Here is a 23,459-nt window from a genome sequence, read left to right on the forward strand (position 1 = left end):
GGTATAGCACAGTACAGCAAGGGACAGGACGGTACACGACAGGACGGTACAGGACAGGATGGTACAGGACGGTAAATGGAAAGGACGGTACAGGACAGGATGGTACAGGACGGTAAAGGGACAGGATGGTACAGGACGGTACAGGACGGTACAGGACAGGATGGTACAGGACAGTACAATACAGGATGGTACAGAACGGTAAAGGGACAGGACGGTAAAGGGACAGGACGGTACAGGACAGGACGGTACAGGAAGGTAAAGGGACAGGACGGTACAGGACAGGACGGTACAGGAATGTTAAGGGACAGGACGGTAAAGGGACAGGACGGTACACGACAGGACGGTACAGGACAGGATGGTACAGGACGGTAAATGGAAAGGACGGTACAGGACAGGATGGTACAGCACGGTAAAGGGACAGGATGGTACAGGACGGTACAGGACGGTACAGGACAGGATCGTACAGGACTGTAAAGGGACAGGACGGTACAGGACGGTAAAGGGACAGGACGGTAAAGGGACAGGACGGTAAAGGGACAGGACGTATAGGACAGGACGGTACAGGACGGTAAAGGGACAGGACGGTACAGGACGGTAAAGGGACAGGACGTTAAAGGGACAGGACGGTACAGGACGGTAAAGGGACAGGACGGTAAAGGGACAGCACGGTACAGGACGGTAAAGGGACAGGACGGTAAAGGGACAGGACGGTACAGGACGGTAAAGGGACAGGACGGTAAAGGGACAGGATGGTACAGGACGGTAAAGGGACAGGACGTATAGGACAGGACGGTAAAGGGACAGGACGGTAAAGGAACAGGACGTATAGGACAGGACGGTACAGGACGGTAAAGGGACAGGACGGTACAGGACGGTAAAGGGACAGGACGGTAAAGGGACAGGACGGTAAAGGGACAGGACGGTACAGGACGGTAAAGGGACAGGACGGTAAAGGGACAGGACGGTACAGGACGGTAAAGGGACAGGACGGTAAAGGGACAGGACGTATAGGACAGGACGGTACAGGACGGTAAAGGGACAGGACGGTACAGGACGGTAAAGGGACAGGACGATACAGGACGGTAAAGGGACAGGATGGTACAGGACGGTAAAGGGACAGGATAGTACAGGACGGTAAAGGGACAGGACGGTAAAGGGACAGGACGGTACAGGACGGTAAAGGGACAGGACGGTACAGGACGGTAAAGGGACAGGACGGAACAGGACGGTAAAGGGACAGGACGGTACAAGACGGTAAAGGGACAGGATGGTAAAGGGACAGGACGGTAAAGGGACAGGATGGTAAAGGGACAGGACGGTACAGGACGGTAAAGGGACAGGACGTTTAGGACAGGATGGTACAGGACGGTAAAGGGACAGGACGGTAAAGGGAGAGGACGGTACAGGACAGGACGGTACAGGATGGTAAAAGGACAGGACGGACAGGACGGACAGGACGGTAAAGGGACAGGACGGTATAGAACAGGACAGTACAGAGTGGTAAAGGGACAGGGTAAAGGAGAACACCAAGTCCATGAAAATCCCATGGAGGAAACCTTCAGCAGCTCATATCATTAGTTCTCTGAGCCACCTTGTCAGAGTATTTATAGCAGTGTTCTGTTTATCCATCTCAGGTTCAATGACACAGTCTGCCAATGGCACCCTTCCTTCTCTCGTCTTCCTCCCAGGGTCCCAGTAGATATGGATGATGCCTCCACACTAAGAGGAGAGACCTCACTATAGTAGGGATCCACTTACCAAGGAGGTCTGGTTACAGTGAGACCTCAATGACATTGGCTTTGACTACTGGTGAATATGACTGTGTGGCTTGGTGGAGTATGTAGTAGAGTGTGTGGCGTGGTGTAGTGAGGTGCCTAAAAACTCAAATGATCAGTACGGTAAGAGGAAGTGTGGGTGTGTGCATACATACACATTGTGTTGTGTGTCTGTGTAGTAACGGCAAAGGAGAATGGAAACTATCCATATAATGCATGCAAAAAAAATAGAGTTTTTGTGAGTGTGTCATACTGGAATTCTGCCTATTTCATGGCATGCAATGTTCATCTAAGGTAGACTAGTGCTGCAGTCAATTACAGGCTGTGTGGTGAAGTACCCAGCTCACTATGGATTCCTATGTTTTTTTCCAGTGCGAAGACTGGATTGGGAGAGATAGAACTGACTGGTGGAGAGGGAAGGGAAGCTCGGTGGGCTGAGCGTTGTTTACCTGTCAGCTGGCATTGATTAATCTTGTGTTCGGTGAGATCACTCAGCGACTCGAACACCTGCTGGCAGCTGTCGCAGCTGTGCAGCGCGGCCTCCTCCTCCTCCTCCTCCTCCTCGCCTTCCTCTGGAGAGAGAAGCCTCTTCCTCAAACGCCTGGACCTGGCTTGAGCCTCACCATCCTCCAGTCCGCTCTCGAGGGCGCACTCTGGGTCTGTTGGAGTCACAGGAAACAACACAACACCACACAGTTAGTTGAGTGACCCGGAGTGGAGAGGAGAGGCTACCTCTGGGTGACAATAAAAACAATCTCTAGAGTCCAGTTTTAATAAAACAATAATAAAAAGTGTAATAAAGATGGAGGTTCCTTTTGGAATACTGTAACTCAAGCATAACATATCGAGTACAGACACACACACACACTGACATGGAAACACACTGACATGGACACACACACACTCACCCGCCGGCCACCACCGTACGCACACATGCACACACACACACCACTATTTTATTAAAAATGGTTTGATGTTGTGTTTGTCCTCAAAGTACAGTGTATGAAACTAGCCGGATGGGAATATGTGTTGTTAATACATCCAGGATTGCAGGCCTTGCAGGTTCTTCCAAATTTGAGAGTTCCACATGAGAACGCTGAACTGCATCACTCTGGATGTGTCAAAGGAGACAGGAAACTACCCATGTAATCTAGACTTCCAACCTGGAAATGTTGGCAAATTATGAGAAAGAGAGAGAGGGAGAGAGAGAGAGAAGCAACACACAGGGCTGAGATTAGTGTGTGTTACGCTGTCGTCACAACACACATCTCTGAATTATTCAGCCTTGCTCGCAGGCAGCCGCGGGTCACACACATCAATATTCTTCAATCCATCTGCAGTTTTGTCTCTTGTTGGCTTTGTGCTATAGTAGTGCCAGGGGTGGGCCGACTACCGTGAACCAAGACCTACCAGTCTACAAACCAGGACTACAAACTACGTAAACCCAGGGAGACAGACAGACAGACAGCACCAAGGTCCAGGTGATACTACTACACTCTTACAACAACACAACAAACCCTGCATCGCTTGCTAATTCATCTTAAACATCTCCATTTAGAGAACAGTAAAAAACAAAACACATATGGTAAACAAACTGGAGGGATAATATCAGCAGCATCTTTCAGATTCAGCAGGCAGCATTGCCTGCAGTCCATTCTCTCTCTCCCCTGCTGTGTCTCTCCCATTTCAATACAATAAGGCTGATTACAAAGCCATACTCACAATTAAACAATCATGGCCCCACCGGTCTAACTCCCAAAGCTTTCTGGGTAGTGGAAGGAGCCCTCCCTACACTGACTGGCAGCCATTTTGAGTCCCACTGCCAGTTATCTTCGAACATTGCCTGAAACCTCTTGAGGGAACATTATGAGCAGGACTGCCTAGCATACAGTTAAGACCGCTTAAGGACATGGGGTGGGTAGGAAGTAGTGCATTAACGTGTCTGTGGCACTGTGTTGGCATGAAGCCGGGCTGTACATATGTGGGCTACATGTTGGCCGGCCATTTTAAAGTCTTTCTCTGGTCGGTCTGTGGGGTGCTCTTAACAGTGTGAAATTCCTCGGAGAAGAGGCGTTCCAAAACTCATCAAGGCCACCCAGGATTTTTCCTTCCCCCCTCCCTCCACTCCACTCGCGGCCAAGTATCGATGTAACATCACACCCACCATTGTCCTTCCCTCTTGGCGACGGAGGCTTTCGGAACATGCCCTCTAAAAATATCAGCGCTATAGTCCCCGCTGGGACCACCACAGAACAGAACAGAAGGTGTTTCAAGAAAATGAAAATCCCAACCCAATCCTCGCAGATGCAGGCCTCGCTGGGCTCTCTAAGGGGAATGCTGCTTTTGACTGAGGCCAAACGCCACACAATATACACTCATGATTCATCCATACTCACAGGCCCAGCAGCAGAGCACGACTCCAAATGTGCCACAAAAAACTATCTAAGAAACGTCAAGGTTTTTCACAGGCACCAGAAAGTCAAGTGAAATTACACTTATTTTTGTTGAAGACTCAATCAACGGAAGCCTTTATGACACACACATATACGCAGAGCATTCGGAAAGTATTCAGACTTTTCCCACATTTTGTTACATTACAGCCTTATTCTAAAATGGATACCCCATAATGACGAAGCAAAAACAGGTAGAAATGTTTGCAAATGTATTAAACTTTTTTTTTAAATGAAATATCACATTCAGACCCTTTGTTCAGTACTTTTTTGAAGCACCGTTAGTAGCGAATACAGCCTAGAGTCTTCTAGGGTAAGACGCTACAATGATCTCTCTGTACTTTGCTCCGTTCATCTTTCCCTCGATTCTGGCTGGTCTCCCAGTCCCTGCCGCTGAAAAATATCCCCACAGCATGATGCTGCCACCACCATGCTTCACTGTTTGAATGGTGCCAGGTCTCCTCCAGAACTGATGCTTGGCATTCAGGCCAAAGAGTTCAATCTTGGTTGCATCAGACCAGAGAAGAATGAGGCCTCCCGAGTGGCGCAGTGGTCTAAGGCACTGCATCACAGTGCTAGCTTCTGGGTTTGAGTCCAGGCTCTGTCGCAGCTGACCGGGAGACCCATGGGGTGGCGCACAATTGGCCCAGCATCGTCCGGGTTAGGGGAGGGTTTGGCCGGCAGGGATGTCTTTGTCCCATCGTGCACTAGCAACTCCTGTGGTGGGCTGGATGCAGTGCACGCTGACACGGTTGCCAGGTGTACGGTGTTTCCTTCAACACATTTGTGCTTCTGGGTTAAGAGGGCATTGTGTCAAGAAGCGGCTTGGCTGGGTAGTATTTTGGAGGACACACAGCTCTCGGCCTTCACCTCTCCCGAGTCCGTACAGGAGTTGCAGAGATGAAGTACCAATTAGATACCACGATATTGGGGAGAAAAACATTTAGTTTTTTTAAGAAAAAATGAAAAAATGAAAGGACCAGATAATCTTGTTTCTCATGGTCTGAGAGTTCTTAAGGTGCCTTTTGGCAAACTCTAAGTGGGCTGTTTGATGCCTTTTACTAAGGAGTGGCTTCCATCTGGCCAATACCATAAAGGCCTGATTGGTGGAGTGCTGCAGAGATGGTTGTCCTGTCAGAGTGACCATCGGATTCTTGGTCACCTCCCCGACCAAGGCCCTTCTCCCCCGACTGCTCAGTTTGGCCGGGTGACCATCTCTTTTTATTTGATATTTTCAAAAAAGTCAACTTATTCTTTGGGTTGCCGATTCAAGAAATCACAGCAAAAGGCTAAAAACGCAACTAAAGTAACTTATAAAAACATAAGCATTCCCTCCTGAACACCACTAATGTCAAACCAGTGTCCTGTGGATGTAAGCCGGAATCATGGCTTTCTGTACATGAGACTAACCCCACATACCTCCCCTTTAAACTGGTGTTGTTTAGGTAAAGTGTTGAACGTGTGTGTGGGGGGGGGGGGGGGGGGGGGGGGCTCACAGTTTACAGGCCCACCACCACACCAAGTCAATACTAAGGATCCTGAGCCTGTCTGGGTCTTTCTGGGTCTCCTGCAGCAAACTGGGTTACACAATGCCGTCGGTGGTACGCCAAATAAAAATGTGATTCACATTTTCAAACAATCCATTTATATTTTCCAGCGTGGCTATACATTTGGGTGAGGTTTTTTTCTCGATTGAGTAGCCTCGTTTCACTGCCAAAAATGTTTATTTAACGATCTAGTGTTCAGCGAAATAACAACACAATGTTAAAGTTAGAATAAGTTACCCTAGTCAAATAATTAACATCCAATCACATTAACATTAACGGGAATTCCACTAACGGTCCATATGTAGCCAAACGTAGCTGCTGCTCATGTTGGTATCTGAACTGATGGTGCAAAAGCCATGACAGGGAGACATAGTGGAGTGGTTTAAAAAAGTCCCAGTTTTGAGGATCAGCGGGGTGGAGATGTTGTTTCCTACCCTCACCACCTGGGGGCGGCCCTTCAGGAAGTCCAGGACCCAGTTGCACAGGGCGGGGTCGAGACCCAGGGTCTCAAGCTTAGTGACGAGTTTGGAGGGTACTATGGTGTTAAATACTGATCTGTAGTCGATGAACAACATTCTTACATAGGTATTCTTCTTGCCAGATGGGTTCGGGCAGTGTGCAGTGTGATTGCGATTGCGTCGTCTGTGGACCTATTGGGGTGGTAAGCAAATTGGAGTGAGTCTAGGGTGTCAGGTAGGGTGGAGGTGAAATGACTAGTCTCTCAAAGCACTTCATGATGACGGAGGTGAGTGCTACGGGGCAATAGTCATTTAGCTCAGTTACCTTAGCTTTCTTGGGAACTGGAACAATGGTGGCCCTCTTGAAGCATGTGGGAACAGCAGACTGGGATAGGGATTGATTGAATATGTCTGTAAACACACCAGCCAGCTGGTCGCGCATGCTCTGAGGAAGCGGCTAGGGATGCCATCGGGGCCGGAAGCCTTGCAAGGGTTAACACGTTTAAATGCTTTACTCATGTTGGCTGCGGTGAAGGAGAGCCTGCAGGTTTTGGTAGCGGGCCGTGTCGTTGGCACTGTATTGTCCTCAAAGCGAGCAAAGAAGTTGTTAGTTTGTCTGGGAGCAGGACATTGTGGTCCGCGACGGGGCTGGTTTTCTTTTTATAGTCCATAATTGACTGTAGACCCTGCCACATACCCCTCGTGTCTGAGCCGTTGAATTGCAACTCTAGTTTGTCTCTATACTGACGCTTAGCTTGTTTGATTGCCTTGCGGAGGGAATAGCTACACTGTTTGTATTCGGTCATGTTTCCGGTCGCCTTGCCCTGATTAAAAGCAATGGTCCACGCTTTCAGTTTTGCACGAATGCTGCCATCAATCTACGGTTTCTGGTTGGGGAAGGTTTTAATAGTTGCTGTGGGTACAACATCACCGATGCAATTGCTAATAAACTCACTGACCGAATCAGCGTATTCATCAATGTTATTGTCCGACGCTATGCAGAACATATCCCAATCCACGTGACCACAATTGAGAGACGAGCTGAAAGTTTTTACTGACCATCATTTTCACTTGTCTGACCGTTTGCATGATGACGAGTTTCTCACACGATTGGCCTATCTGGGTGATGTTTTTTCTCGACTGAATGATCTGAATCTGTGATTACAGGGACTCTCCGAAACTATATTCAATGTGCGGGACAAAATTGAGACTATGATTAAGAAGTTGGAGCTCTTCTCTGTCTGCATTAACAAGGACAACACACAGGTCTTTCCATCATTGTATGATTCTTCGTGTGCAAATGAACTCAAGCTTACGGACAATGTCAAATGTGATATAGCGAAGCACTTGAGTGAGTTGGGTGTGCAATTACAAAGGTTCATTCCCGAAATGGATGACACAAACAACTGGATTTGTTATCCCTTTCATGCCCTGTCTCCAGTCCACTTACCGATAACTGAACAACAGAGCCTCATCGAAATTGCAACAAACGGTTCTGTGAAAATTGAATTTAATCAGAAGCCATTGCCAGATTTCTGGACAGGGCTGTGCTCAGATTATCCTGCCTTGGCAAATCGCGCTGTTAAGACACTGATGCCCTTGGCAACCACGTGCCTATGTGAGAGTGGATTCTCGGCCCTGACCAGCATGAAAACTAAATACAGGCACAGACTGTGTGTGGAAATTGATTTAAGACTGAGACTCTCTCCAATACAACCCAACATTGCAGAGTTATGTGCATCCTTTCAAGCACACCCTTCTCATTAACCTGTGGTGAGTTACTCACAATTTTCAATGAACATAAAAGGTTTTATATGTAAGGTGGTTAAAAAAAGAGCAAAATGATTGATTATTATTATTTTATTATATGTGCCCTGGTTCTATAAGAGCTCTTTGTCACTTCCCACGAGCCGGGTTGTGACAAAAACTCACACTCATTCTTATGTTTAAATAAATGTATCGTATAGTGTGTGTGTGTGGCTTACAATGACGGCAAAAAACAACATTTGAGAGTGCGCTGACCCTGGTGCTAGAGGGGGTACACAGCTGGAGGTTTGAAGGGGTACGAGACTATAAAAAGTTTGGGAACCACTACAGTAATCTATCAGATCCGGACATGCTCTTAAACCAGGCCTCTACAGGCTGGACAGAATAACAACACATCTACTGCTGCTTGGAGGGGCTGACAGTCACACACAGAAGACAGCTATGGTGTTATACTGTATTTCAATTTTTTTGCTGTCTATTCCACTGCTCTGTTCATTTCTGGCATCCATTGGTGTGACTATTTTAATTATTTCAAGTTGCAGTTGGAATGGATGCTTATATCAGTATAGAAATGTCACAAGGGTTCACCAGATATGGAAAACATTGGCTACATTCATCTAAATTAAATCCACAAATCCATATGTTAAGGTCAGGTGGATATCTGTATATTGATTCAATAAGACCACAGAATGTATCTACACAGTGAACTGCATTCTAAAATGCTACAGTGGATATTATTGGGAGTTAAAAGCTCGTAGATGATTAGTAAATCAAAAGATTAAATTCCGGCTAGTGATTGACGCCATTTTGAGTCGCCCAGTAACGTCTTCCTGGGGTCCATCCATCATCCATTTCCTGTCTGTTAAGGTGCATTGACATTTATCCCCCTGGACCTCCCACCTTTATATTATTGAATATTTCTGCTCTTAAATATTTATAATCTTTTAATTGATGTTTTCCTCTCTGCTCCCTTCACCCCCACCAGGGAACCAGAAGGACACCAGCAGAGCCGGGCCCCCCATGTCCCCTCACGGCCTCCCACTGAGCACTGAGAGAGACAGGTGGGGCCACTTTGGCCATGGGGAGAGGGGAAGGAGAGGAGGGAGAAATTAAGGGAGGCGGGGGCTGGGGAGAGATAGAGATGGGGAAAGAGAGAGAAAGAAACCGAGAGAGAAAAAGAGATATTGAGAAAAGTACAGTACAGTACAGTGGAGCGAGAGAAAGTGAGTTTTTGAGAGGTAGACATAATTTGGCTGACACTATAGGTCTTTAAATGCTACACTGGAGGGGTCTCGAATATTTCTAAATCAAATTCATTCAAATCCATCCGAAACATAAAGGTTGAAGACATGGCAATAAAAATGACCCCGGGGTGGTGCCATGCTTTCTCCTGCTCCTGCTACGTCTCTACTGTACTGTACGTCTAGTTCCATAAGGTTCAATGGGAGTCCTTCTGTTCAACCATCTCCATACTCATTTTCTCTCATTTCCAAGAGAGTAAGATCGTGTGGATGGTCCCTCTCTCCTCAGCCCTCCCCTCCCTCATTTGCCATGCTACCCCTCCCACCATCAACCCCCAAGTTCAAATTAAGAATTTATTTTAACCAGCGAGCAGCTTCTGTCGACACATATCGGCAGGCCTGATCAAAGGCAAGCTCCTTTATCAGAGTGAGGAGGGCTGTCAGAAATAGGACATTAAGATTGAAAAACCCTTCACACGGATGCTGCCGCCCGCCTGCCACCTCATTATTAAAAAATCCTCAAACTTTATTTTTTTCTGAGAGAGAAGAGCGGGAGAGCTCTCACAATATAGGTCAGACTGCCAGCCACATTACAGTACATTCTAATGCCACATGTGAATTCCTCCGAACGTATCTATGTACAGTAACTATCCTCTCCTCTCCTCCTCTATGTGGCTGCATGGAATTTGGGGTCCCTCCACTTAGCCCATCAAATCCACTGATCACAGATCATTAAAGACTTAACTTGATCTATCTCTGAGACTCTGAGAGCAGAGAGATCAACTGATACCACATTATTAAAGATAATCAGGTGTTAACATTGAGGGGCTACTGTACTGTATTTCTTCAGCAGATCTATGGTCAGATCATCATACAATGAGATCCGATTCATAATTAAGTCTGGATGGCTTGCTTATTTTACTGTGTCTGAGCTCTTTGGATGTAAACTAAGCAAAAAAAGGAAACGTCACTATTTGTCAAAGAAAATGTGTAAATTTGCAATAAATTCTGAGATCTTCATTGTAAAGGGATTAAACACTGTTTCCCAAGCTTGTTAAATGAACCATAAACAATTAATGAACATCCACCTGTGGAACAGTCATTAAGACACTAACAACTTACAGACGGTAGGCAATTAAGGTCACAGTTATGAAAACTTAGGACACTAAAGAGGCCTTTCTACTGATGCTGAAAAAGGAAATGAGGACTGCAGATGTGGCCAAGGCAATAAATTACAATGTCCGTACTGTGAGACGCCTAAGACAGCGCTACCGAGAGACAGGATGGACAGCTGATCGTCCTCGCAGTGGCAGACCACGTGTAACAACACCTGCACAGGATCAGTACGTCCGAACATCACACCTGCAGGACAGGTACAGGATGGCAACAACAACTTCCCGAGTTACACCAGGAACGCACAATCCCTCCATCAGTGCTCAGACAGTCCGCAATAGGCTGAGAGAGGCTGGACTGAGGGCTTGTAGGCCTGTTGTAAGGCAGGTCCTCACCAGATATCACCGGCAACAACGTGGGCACAAACCCACCATTGCTGGACCAGACAGGACTGTGAAAAAGTGCTCTTCACTGACGAGTCGCGGTTTTGTCTCACCAGGGGTGATGGTCGGATTCACGTTTATCGTCAAAGGAATGAGCGTTACACCGAGGCCTGTACTCTGGAGTGGGATAATAAATTAACGATTTAATTTGATTGCTTTTCTGATTTCCGTGACAAGGTTGCCTGCTGCTAGCAAGGCATAATGCTATGCTAGGCTATGATAAACTTACACAAATGCTTGTCTAGCGTTGGCTGTAAAGCATATTTTGAAAATCTGAGATGACAGGGTGATTAACAAAAAGCTAAGCTGTGTTCCAACATATTTCACTTGTGATTTTCATGAATAGGAAGATTTTCTAGGAAGATTTATGTCCGTTGCGTTATGCTAATTAGTGTCAGATGATGACAACGGTCCCATTCACGGGATGGGGTGTCACTACAGGTTAAGGATAATATCACCTCAACCTTACCGGTCACCCTAAACCCACTTCAATTTGCTTACCGCCCCAATAGATCCACAGACGATGCAATTCCCTTCGCACTGCACACTGCCCTAACCCATCTGGACAAGACGAATACCTATGTAAGAATTCTGTTCATTGACCATAGCTCAGCCTTCAACACCATAGTACGCTCCAAGCTCATCATTAAGCTCAGGACCCTGGGTCTGAACCCCGCCCTGTGCAACTGGGTCCTGGACTTCCTGACGGGCCGCCCCTATATGGTGAAGGTAGCAAACAACACCTCCACTTTGCTGATCCTCAACACACAAGGGTGCATGCTCTACAAGGGTGCATGCTCGGGCCCCACAAGGGTGCATGCTCAGCCCCCTCCTGTACTTACTGTTCACCCATGACTGCGTGGCCATGCACACCTCCAACCCAATCATCAAGTTTGCAGACAACACAACAGTAGTAGGCCTGATTACCAACATTGACAAGACAGCCTACAGGGAGGAGGTGAGGGCCCTGGCGGAGTGGTGCCGGGAAAATAACCTCTCCCTCAACGGCAACAAAATGAAGGAGCTGACCGTTGACTTCAGGAAACAGCAGAGGGAGCACGCCCCTATCCACATTGACAGGACCGTAGTGGAGGAGGTGAAAAGCTTCCTATTCCTCGGCGTACACATCACTGACGATCTGAAATGGTCCACCCACACAGACAGTGTGGTGAAGAACGCGCAACAGAGCCTCTTCAATCCCAAGTGGCTGAAGAAATTCGGCTTGGCTCCTCAGACCATTGTCATCAAAATCTTACACAGGGACACCTGAAGTCAATCTTACATGAATCATTGTTTACTATCAGCACGCTGGAGAGGTTCCAACCAACTCAATGCACCATGTACACATGATGATCAGGAGCTATTACGGGGCATTCCCGTTAGTTCCCTTATATACAGGTTACAGACACGTAACATAAGCATAGTTCATAGGGTTGGTTCCAGCATGTGTCGGGCACCATCTCCTATCTTAAGTTAAAGAACATATTCTGGGCATTCTGCCAGACGGTCCTAAAGAGGAGGTCATGATGGCCCCCCCTCATATCTTTACCAGGCACCGGCAGGAACCAAGGATTGTTAAAGATACCAAACCGATCTACCCAACGCATCACTGGGGGAACACTGCCTGTCCTCCAGGACACCTACAGCATCACTGGAAGGACAAAAAGATTGTCAAGGACATCAACAACCCGAGCCTGTTCACCCCGCTATCATCCAGAAGGCGAGGTCAGTAGAGGTGCAATCAAAGCTCAGACCGAGAGACTGAAAAACAGCTTCTATCTCAAGGCCATCAGACTGTTAAATAGCCGTCACTAGCCGGCTACCACCCGGTTATTCAACCCTGCACCTAAGAGGCTGCTGCCCTATATACATAGACATGGAATCACTGGCCACTTTAATAATGGAACACTAGTCACTTTAATAATGTTTACATACTGCTTTACTCATCTCATATGTACATACTGTATTCTATTCTACTGTATTTTAGTCAATGCCACTCTGACATTGCTCGTTCTAATATTTATATATTTCTTAATTCCATTCTTTTACATTAGTTTCGACATCAGCAGTGAAGAGGTGACTCTGGGATTCTGGCCTTCTAGGTAGAGTTGCAAAGAAAAAGCCATATCTCAGACTGGCCAATAAAAATAAATGATTAAGAAGGGCAAAAGAACATAGACACTGGACAGAGGAACTCTGCCTAGAAGGCCAGCATCCCGGAGTCGCCTCATCACTGTTGACGTTGAGACTGGTGTTTTGAAGGTACTATTTAATGAAGCTGCCAGTTGAGGACTTATGAGGTGTCTGTTTCTCAAACTAGACACTCCATTGTACTCTTGCTCATTTGTGCACTGGGGCCTCCCACTCCTCTTTCTATTCTGGTTAGGGCCAGTTTGCGCTGTTCTGTGAAGGGAGTAATACACAGCTTTATACAAGAGCTTCAGTTCCTTGGCAATTCCTCGCATGGAATAGCCTTCATTTCTCAGAACAAGAATAGACTGACGAATTTCAGAAGAAAGTTCTTTGTTTATGGCCATTTTGAGCCTGTAATCGAACCCACAATCGCTGGTGCTAAAGAAAGTCTAAAGAAAGGCCAGTTTTATTGCCTCTTTAATCAGGACAACAGTTTTCAGCTGTGCTAACATAGTCGCAGAAGGGTTTTCTAATGATCAATTAGCCTTTTAAAATGCTCAACTTTGATTAGCCAACACAACATGCCAATGGAACACAGGAGTGATAGTTGTTGATAATGGGCCTCTGTACGCCTATGTAGATATTCCATTAAAAATCAGCCGTTTCCAGTTACAAAGGTCATTTACAACATTAACAATGTCTACACTGTATTTCTGATCAATTTTCTGTTATTTTAATGGACAAAAAATTTGCTTTTCTTTCAAAAACAAGGACCTTTCTGTGACCCCAAACTTTTGAACCGTAGTGTGTGTTGTGAATTGTTAGATACTACTGCTCTGTTGGAGCTATGAACACAAGCATTTCGCTACACCAGAAATAATATATGCTAAATATGTGTATGCGACCAATGAAATTTGATTTGATATTACATTTTTAGATTCACGTGGCCAAACTATTACTGGAGGATGTAGAGCAAACAACCGAAACAACACGGAAGCTTACATGATAAAGAAACCACCACATGTCACAGGTAACACAGGTGGCATCATTCACCATTAAAATCGTTGCACCAAAAGGAATATAAGAACACTAAGGAAAGGAAATCAAAGCGCACGAATGAGAAACATGATTTGATTTCCTCTTTCTTTCTTTCTTTCTTTCTTTCTTTCTTTCTTTCTTTCTTTCTTTCTTTCTTTCTTTCTTTCTTTCTTTCTTTCTTTCTTTCTTTCTTTCTTTCTTTCTTTCTTTCTCTCTCTCTCTCTCTCTCTCGCTCTCTCTTGCTCTCTCTCTCTCTGAGTGATAATATTGAACGAAGCGCCTTGCCATGCCATTAGTGTAGTCGAACAACAAAGGAAATGAATAATAGAGAATATGGTTTGAGAAGTGCTGGAGTGAAAGACTCCTTTCCTCTTCCTGCTGTACGAAGCCCTGCAGTGCATTGATCTGGGGCTGCCTCAGCCATCAGCCGACACTATGATGTATACCACTAGCTTGCACTACAGTAAGAGTACATCGCCATCCAGACAACCTCACAGATCTAACACACTCTATTACAGACACACACGCATGTAAGCATGTACGCCTGTTATAAGAATACAAACACACTAAGACACACACACAGGCACACACACACAGGCACACACACACACCCTTTCTCTTTCATAGACCCAGAGCTTAGTCCACTCCGATTCTAGCTGGAGCAGACATCGTCTTCCACAAAACAGCCCCAACCAGCCACAGCCAGGAGGAGAGAAAGAAAAGCAGATATTAAAGAGAGAAGAAAGAAGGCGGAGCATGTGGTTATAACTCCACACAGGCAGTGACGGCAGTTGTAAAGCCAAGCTGTGGATCTTAAGCCTGTTCCACACTCTCTCTCCGGGTAAAAAGCACTCTGCCTCATTAAACCTTCCATATCATACTGTTCCTGTCCTCCGCACTAGCTAACTAAAATGCTGTCTTTCTTCTTTACCAGAGACCTATTTTGTTATAATTTACCCCTTTTTCCTATTCTGTTATACATCAAACATGAGTGTGGCGTATAGAATAATAATACAGTAGGTACCTGGCTGTAAGACACAATGAACATACAGGCTCATAGAGGAACACTGCTGGGGGTCTTCTCTTGAGCCAAGCCCTCGACACATCACGTCTGATTTAGGTAGGGGATTATCAAGGGGCTAATGGGTATTGTGACCATGTCAATCACTGATCAGTGGCCTACACGCATGAATAGAAGCTGATGTATTTTTTTACATCAAAAAGCTCTTGATGGGCAATGGTTTAACCATAAGGCCCTGTAATGTTAGATCTGTCATTTAAATATAAAGGGGTTTAAAAACAATACTGTTCTTGATCATTGGTCCAAAATCATATTTTCTCAAGGCACTATAACAGGTGAAATGACATGAAAGACTAAATGAAAAGTCAAAAATGTGCGGCAAATTATTCAAAACAATAACAATAATCTTGTCCTATATTTTAGCAAATTTCTGCAACTTCTACTAGCATCCTTTACACTGCATCTGACAAGAGGGTTAAAAGAAAATCAGCCATACAAACTCAAATGAGAAAAGTGAGAAATTAATTTGTGTGCCCTCTTGATTTCTCCACAGGCAGACATCGATCAAGTCGTTGCTGTCTCCCCTAACTCAGGAGATGGCGTCTAGAGGGAGGTGGCGGGGGAAGAAGGTGTGGAGGAGAGGAGAGGAGAGAGAGGCGTGTGTGCGTGTGTCTGAGGAGGTCATTGTAATCAGGGGCTCTCATTAGCCCGCCATTGGCTGTGGATGACAGGAGGTGTCCCAGGGAACCAGGGGAAACAGGAGCTCATAAGCCCAGCGCTTCATCTACTGCCGCTGGGCTGGCTGAGGACGAAGCCTGCCTCTCTCCCCAACCAACTCCCAGATATACGGAGTATGACTCTCCCCAACCAACACCTAGACATACAGAGCCTGCTTCTCTACCAAACACCAACAAACACCCAGACATCAATACAAAACACTACAGCCGTAGACTAGACTGGTATGGGCCTGGTGCTCTTGCCTTATGCACAATACTGTTTTACACAGAGATGGCAGAGGAAGACAGGTAAATACTGAACAGACACATATACACTAGGAGGGGGCTGAAGGAAAGAGACTTAACTCTCTTACACAAAACCAATAAAACAACTCATCCGCACAGACATACTGTAGTAAAACAGCCCTTGTGTTTCCCGTTTCTGCATTTCTCTCTGTCTGAAGGGGCCCAGAGAGGGAGAGGGATGTGTGCAAATGCTACTGGACTCACTACAGTGCTAGGTGCCAGGCAGTGTGTGTGTGACTGTGTGAGTACCCAGGGTCCCCAACCTGCTGGGCAAAGCCATCCATATCAGGTTTAAAATAACCACAAATGAGACTTAACCTTTAGCAGACAAATGAAATGAAAGAATGGTCGCGTGGTGGATGCGATCAGAAGCAGGCCTCATTCATAGGGGGCTCTATGTGAGCCTGACCTGGATTACTGCTCTGTTCCTGGAGGGCCTATGGTGAATGCCACACCAGCAGACAGGACACATTCATCTGCTCTGTGAGCTCTATTCTACCTCTATCAGAGGTTAGGAAACAAAGACGTGAACACACACACATACAGTGCCTTGCGAAAGTATTCGGCCCCCTTGAACTTTGCGACCTTTTGCCACATTTCAGGCTTCAAACATAAAGATATAAAACTGTATTTTTTTGTGAAGAATCAACAACAAGTGGGACACAATCATGAAGTGGAACGACATTTATTGGATATTTCAAACTTTTTTAACAAATCAAAAACTGAAAAATTGGCTGTGCAAAATTATTCAGCCCCCTTAAGTTAATACTTTGTAGCGCCACCTTTTGCTGCGATTACAGCTGTAAGTCGCTTGGGGTATGTCGATCAGTTTTGCACATCGAGAGACTGACATTTTTTCCCATTCCTCCTTGTAAAACAGCTCGAGCTCAGTGAGGTTGGATGGAGAGCATTTGTGAACAGCAGTTTTCAGTTCTTTCCACAGATTCTCGATTGGATTCAGGTCTGGACTTTGACTTGGCCATTCTAACACCTGGATATGTTTATTTTTGAACCATTTCATTGTAGATTTTGCTTTATGTTTTGGATCATTGTCTTGTTGGAAGACAAATCTCCGTCCCTGTCTCAGGTCTTTTGCAGACTCCATCAGGTTTTCTTCCAGAATGTTCCTGTATTTGGCTCCATCTATCTTCCCATCAATTTTAACCATCTTCCCTGTCCCTGCTGAAGAAAAGCAGGCCCAAACCATGATGCTGCCACCACCATGATTGACAGTGGGTATGGTGTGTTCAGGGTGATGAGCTGTGTTGCTTTTACGCCAAACATAACGTTTTGCATTGTTGCCAAAAAGTTCAATTTTGGTTTCATCTGACCAGAGCACCTTCTTCCACATGTTTGGTGTGTCTCCCAGGTGGCTTGTGGCAAACTTTAAACTACACTTTTTATGGATATCTTTAAGAAATGGCTTACTTCTTGCCACTCTTCCATAAAGGCCAGATTTGTGCAATATACGACTGATTGTTATCCTATGGACAGAGTCTCCCACCTCAGCTGTAGATCTCTGCAGTTCATCCAGAGTGATCATGGGCCTCTTGGCTGCATCTCTGATCAGTCTTCTCCTTGTATGAGCTGAAAGTTTAGAGGGACGGCCAGGTCTTGGTAGATTTGCAGTGGTCTGATACTCCTTCCATTTCAATATTATCGCTTGCACAGTGCTCCTTGGGATGTTTACAGCTTGGGAAATCTTTTTGTATCCAAATCCGGCTTTAAACTTCTTCCCAACAGTATCTTGGACCTGCCTGGTGTGTTCCTTGTTCTTCATGATGCTCTCTGCGCTTTTAACGGACCTCTGAGACTATCACAGTGCAGGTGCATTTATACGGAGACTTGATTAAACACAGGTGGATTGTATTTATCATCATTAGTCATTTAGGTCAACATTGGATCATTCAGAGATCCTCACTGAACTTCTGGAGAGAGTTTGCTGCACTGAAAGTAAAGGGGCTGAATAATTTTGCATGCCCAATTTTTCAGTTTTTGATTTGTTAAAAAAGTTTGAAATATCCAATAAATGTCGTTCCACTTCATGATTGTGTCCCACTTCTTGTTGATTCTTCACAAAAAAATACAGTTTTATATCTTTATGTTTGAAGCCTGAAATGTGACAAAAGGTCGCAAAGTTCAAGGGGGCCGAATACTTTCGCAAGGCACTGTACAGTTGAAGTCAGAAGTTGACATACATTGAAACTCATTTTTTAACCACTCCACAAATGTCTTGTTAACTTGTTAACAAACTATAGTTTTCGCATGTCGGTTAGGACATCTACTTTGTGCATGATACAAGTCATTTTTTCAACAATTGTTTACAGACAGATTATTTCACTTATAATTCACTGTATCACAATTCTAGTGCGTCAGAAGTTTACATACACTAAGTTGACTGTGCCTATAAACATCTTGGAAAATTCCAGAAAATTATGTTGCGGCTTTAAAAGCTTCTGATAGGCTAAATTACATAATTTGAGTCAATTGGAGGTGTACCTGTGGATGTATTTCAAGGCCTACCTTCAAACTCAGTGCCTCTTTGCTTGAAATCATGGGAAAATCAAAAGCAATCAGCCAAGACCTCAGAAAAAAGATTGTAGACCTCCACAAGTCTGGTTAATCCTTGGGAGCAATTTCCAAATGCCTGAAGGTACCACGTTCATCTGTACAAACAATAGTACGCAAGTATAAACACTGTGGGACCACGCAGCCGTCACACCGCTCAGGAAGGAGACGCGTTCTGTCTCCTAGAGATGAACGTACTTTGGTGCGAAAAGTGCAAATCAATCCCAGAACAACAGCAAAGAACCTTTTGAAGATGCTGGAGGAGACAGGTACAAAAGTATCTATACCCACAGTAAAACTAGTCCTATATCGACATAACCTGAAAGGCAACTCAGCAAGGAAGAAGCCACTGCTCCAAAACCACCATAAAAAAGCCTATGGTTTGCAACTGCACATGGGGATCGTACTTTTTGGAGAAATCTCCTCTGGTCTGATGAAACAAAAATAGAACTGTTTGGCCATAATGACCATCGTTATATTTGGAGGAGAAAGGGGGAGGCTTGCAGGCCAAAGACACCATCCCAACCGTGAATCACAGAGATTGCAGCGTCATGTTGTGGAGGTGCTTTGCCACAGGAGGGACTGGTGCACTTCACAAAATAGATGGCATCATGAGGATGGAAAATTATGGGGATATATTGAAGCAACATCTCAAGACATCAGTTAAAGCTTGGTCACAAATGGGTCTTCCAAATGGACAATGACCCCAAGCATACTTCCAAAGTTGTGGCAAAATGGCTTAAGGACAACAAAGTCAAGGTATTGGAGTGGCCATCACAAAGCCCTGACCTCAACCCTATAGACGATTTGTGGGCAGAACTGAAAAAGTGTGTGTTAGCAAGGATCCTACAAACCTGACTCAGTTAAAAAGGGAATCAGTCAGGAGGAATGAGCCAAAATTCACCCAACTTATTTTACCTTTATTTAACTAGGCAGTTAAGAACAAATTCTTATTTTCAATGACGGCCTAGGAACAGTGGGTTAACTGCCTGTTCAGGGGCAGAACAACAGGTTTGTACCTTGTCAGTTCGGGGGTTTGAACTTGCAACCTTCCGGTTACTAGTCCAACTCTCTAACCACGAGGCTACCCTGCCACCCCATTGTGGGAAGCTTGTGGAAGGCTACCCGAAACGTTTGACCCAAGTTAAGCAATTTAAAGGCAATGCTACCAAATACTAATTGAATTGAGTGTATGTAAACTTCTGACCCACTGGGAATGTGATGAAAGAAATAAAAGCTGGAATAAATCATTCTCTCTTCTATTATTCTGGCATTTCACATTCCTAAAAGAAAGTGATGATCCTAACTGACCTAAGACAGGGAATTAAATGTCAGGAATTGTGAAAAACTGAGTTTAAATGTATTTGGCTAAGGTGTATGTAAACTTCCGACTTCAACTGTACCCCCCCACACACACACACACACACACAAACAAACAGGCATGTATACAATATACACACAACGCATGCATTTTACAGCATTTGATAAAAATGCTCTCTCAAACAGACATGCGTGCCTGCACGGGCACTCGCACACACACACACACGCACACACAAACACACACACAGGTGAGCAAACACACAAGGAGCAGTAACATATCTTAATGGTTGAAACACACTTCATTCCATAGATCACACGCACGCTCCACTTTCCAGACCCCAATTATGAAATATGAAATGGAGCATTACCGCTCGGAATGGCAGTCTGCCCAGGACTGTGCTGCTCCTCTATCACATTGTCTTCTACTGCCAGAAAGAAAGAGAGAGAGGGGGAAGAAGCGATTAACAGCAAGAAACCAAAAACAAGTTTCCACTTGTCAGACACACTGAGACTTTCTTTTCCCTTTTTTCTACACTATCTTTTTTATATTTATTATTTACTGCATGGAAACTCCAGGAGATTTCAACAGCTCAACCTGTTTTTTTATTTTGTATTTTATTTCACCTTTAACCAGGTAGGCCAGTAGAGAACAAGTTCTCATTTACAAACTCGACCTGGCCAAGATAATACCAAGCAGTGCGACAAAAACAACAACATAGAGTTACACATTGGATCAACAAACGTACAGTCAATAGAAAAATCTATGTACAGTGTGTGTAAATGTATTAAGATTAGGGAGGTAAGGCAATAAATAGGCCACAATGGCGAAATAATTACAATTTAGCATTATCACTGGAGAGATAGATGTGCAGATGATGTGCAAGTAGAGATACTGGGGTGCAAAAGATCAAAAAATAAAAATAACAATATGGGGATGAGGTAGTTGGGTGTGCTATTTACAGATGGGCTGTGTACAGGTACAGTGATCAGTAAGCTGCTCTGACAGCTGATGCTTAAAGTTAGAGAGGGAGATATAAGTCTCCAGCTTCAGTGATTTCTGCAATTCTGGGGTTTGGGAATCCACAAGCCTTTCATGTGTATGAGGTTCGGCAACAAGGTAGGCAACCTCCCACGTAAATAACATATTGGCCTGAGTAATGACATTATGATTCATTAAATTCTTCCAAGAAACCCTCTCCCAACATCAACAGTGACAAACTGAAAAACACCTTGATGACTGCATTAGTGAGAGGATATCTCTGAGACAAAATAAAACCCCATGTATTAGACAGAAGATATAGATAAATAAAACATTTAGACTAAAATGGTACTGTCACAGCATTAATCTAGAATTTTGGATCGTGTGTTGCAGTGGTCTAAGGCACTGCATCGCAGTGGTGTCACTACAGATCCGGATTCGATCCCGGGCTGTATCACAACCGGCCGTGATCGGGAGTCCCATAGGGCGGGGCACAATTGGACCAGCGTCGTCCGGGTTAGGGGAGGGTTTGGCCGGCGTTGTAAATAATAATTTGTTCTTAACTGACTTGCCTAGTTAAATAAAGGTTTTTGGGGGTATGATATTTATTCCTCTGTAACTTTCTCACACATCATAACTCACAATTCATTCAGGACAACGGCCTACAATGCCAGCCATTATCAATATATTCCTGAAGTGATATTTGGCTGTACAGGCTAGCATAAGGGACAAGAAGTACCTAGCCACAACGAGGTATGTTTTTAGAAAAGTCAGCTAACCTTCTAAGCTACCTTGGTATATCTAGCTAGTTAACGTTCTCACATGATTATAAAGACTACAAAATGTTAATAAAAACAGCATATTTTATTGACCTAAAAGTTAGCTGTTTTAGCCTAGTCGCTAGCTTATGCAGGGTCAGTGATACATAGAGCAACCATGTACTGTCTATCTATGGGAACAACTGCAATTATTTTGCAAGCAACATTGCTAAATATTTATAAAATAACATTTCATTAACCTCATAAAATGTTATCTGTAATGCTCATCTCCTGTAGCCTAATTGACATCTCCTTATTTCCATATGGTACCTAAATTACAAGGGTTAGATGTGCACTAAACAACTGTACATGTTAGCACTTAAAAGGCATATACAAAATCTGGTATATACTGTACATTGTCTACTGGTATCATTTAAAATTGAGAACATATATCTCTACATGTAAACAATATGTGAGTTTACTGCCCATAAGGCCAGTAATGCCATCATTTTTTAAATGTATTTAACCTTTTAACTATACATGTCAGTTAAGAACAAATTCTTATTTACAATGATGAGCTGCCCTATAGGACTCCCAATTACTTCCGGTTGTGATACAGCCTGGAATCAAACCAGGGTCTGTAGACATACATCATACTGTAGGCCTATGGCTGCATTAGTGATGCATGCCATATGATAATGTGCAAAATGGATTCACATAGCTGATATACTGAGAGAGTGACAATCAAATAAAACAGATTGGTGATCTTACAACTAGACAAAAAGGAAATGTTCATTTGAGAATACAACACAGAAACACAGACACATTAGAGACAGAACCCCTCTTTATTGCAGGATTGTGATGATTAATCAACATTGACACTAGTTCATTTTGAATAATAGTTTAACAGTTAAAACAAGTTGAAACACTTCACTTCAAAGAATCAACACTTCAAAATGTACAAATAAGCTAAGTCATATGTAAAGATTAGACATCTTAGAGTAAACAACAATAGATACTTGAGTAGTAACAAGTAGGCTATTATTACTAAAGCATAATTTCAGGCAGGGACGCAACTTTCACTGGGAACGGGGGTGACATGTCCCCCCACATTCTGAAATGGCAGTTTTACCATTGGAATGTGATACAAAACGAGGCAATGGTGTGCTTTAGGACCATGCAAACTCCTCCAAGCGGTCGGGTAGGCTGTTTGGAGTGTTTATCCGACTGGATAAAAACATTTAATGATGTCCCCCCACTTATAAAACCAAAGTTGTGCCCCTGCTAGACAGAACCCTGCACTCCCAGCAGACCTCATGCAGGGTTTGTAATGGTAATAGTGCCAATTGTAATAGGTTTATACATTGTGAGTGATGTTAAACTGTATTTTTTGTATGCAACATTTGCTAACATAGGTAGGCCTACACATACAATATAGGAACTACCCAGTCTCTTGGAATATTCATATGGACCTCTCTCCTCTTCTGCAAACAGGCTTTCACAGATTTCCTGAGGACAGAAAACATCACAAACAAACAAACAGGCTTCAATATCCTCAAAATTGACAGCACTGAATATGTTGCTATTATCTCTGTCTTCAAAATGTCCCTCTCTAGGGACTGGAACTGGAGAATATTTTCATAATGTCCTCACACAAAAATACCTGCCCTATCCAGTAGCCTACACTGTTCCTTTACTGACAGCTGAAGCTGGGACCAGAACCGAGTTTGGGAAACGCTGAGCTAGTTGATGACATTTAATTAACTTAGCTAAACAGCTAGCTAGCAGCTCCGTTAAGTTAGCATACAAAGTGTAGCCAGCTAGCT

The 23,459-nt window shown here is 44.4% G+C and overlaps 1 protein-coding gene across 10 annotated transcripts in view; it reads right to left on the reverse strand.

The window, feature by feature from the left end:
* The window catches only part of LOC110530414 (zinc finger protein 521), a 189,880-nt gene that overhangs the window by 156,436 nt on the left and 9,985 nt on the right, over positions 1–23,459 (reverse strand). For 6 of the 10 annotated variants that reach the window (XM_090182423.1, XM_021613444.3, XM_021613441.3 and 3 more), the window contains exons 2-3: positions 20,265–20,321; positions 2,225–2,434 (exon numbers count right to left, since the gene is read on the reverse strand). In XM_090182423.1, coding sequence (XP_090038549.1) covers positions 2,225–2,434; positions 20,265–20,321 — 267 coding nt within the window. The remainder of the gene's footprint in view (positions 1–2,224; positions 2,435–20,264; positions 20,322–23,459) is intronic. The other 4 variants (XM_090182424.1, XM_090182422.1, XM_090182420.1 and 1 more) reach the window with 1 other exon arrangement.

Source organism: Oncorhynchus mykiss, chromosome 8, assembly GCF_057628025.1.
Source record: "Oncorhynchus mykiss isolate SJ-2025 chromosome 8, ASM5762802v1, whole genome shotgun sequence".
Taxonomy (NCBI): domain Eukaryota; kingdom Metazoa; phylum Chordata; class Actinopteri; order Salmoniformes; family Salmonidae; genus Oncorhynchus; species Oncorhynchus mykiss.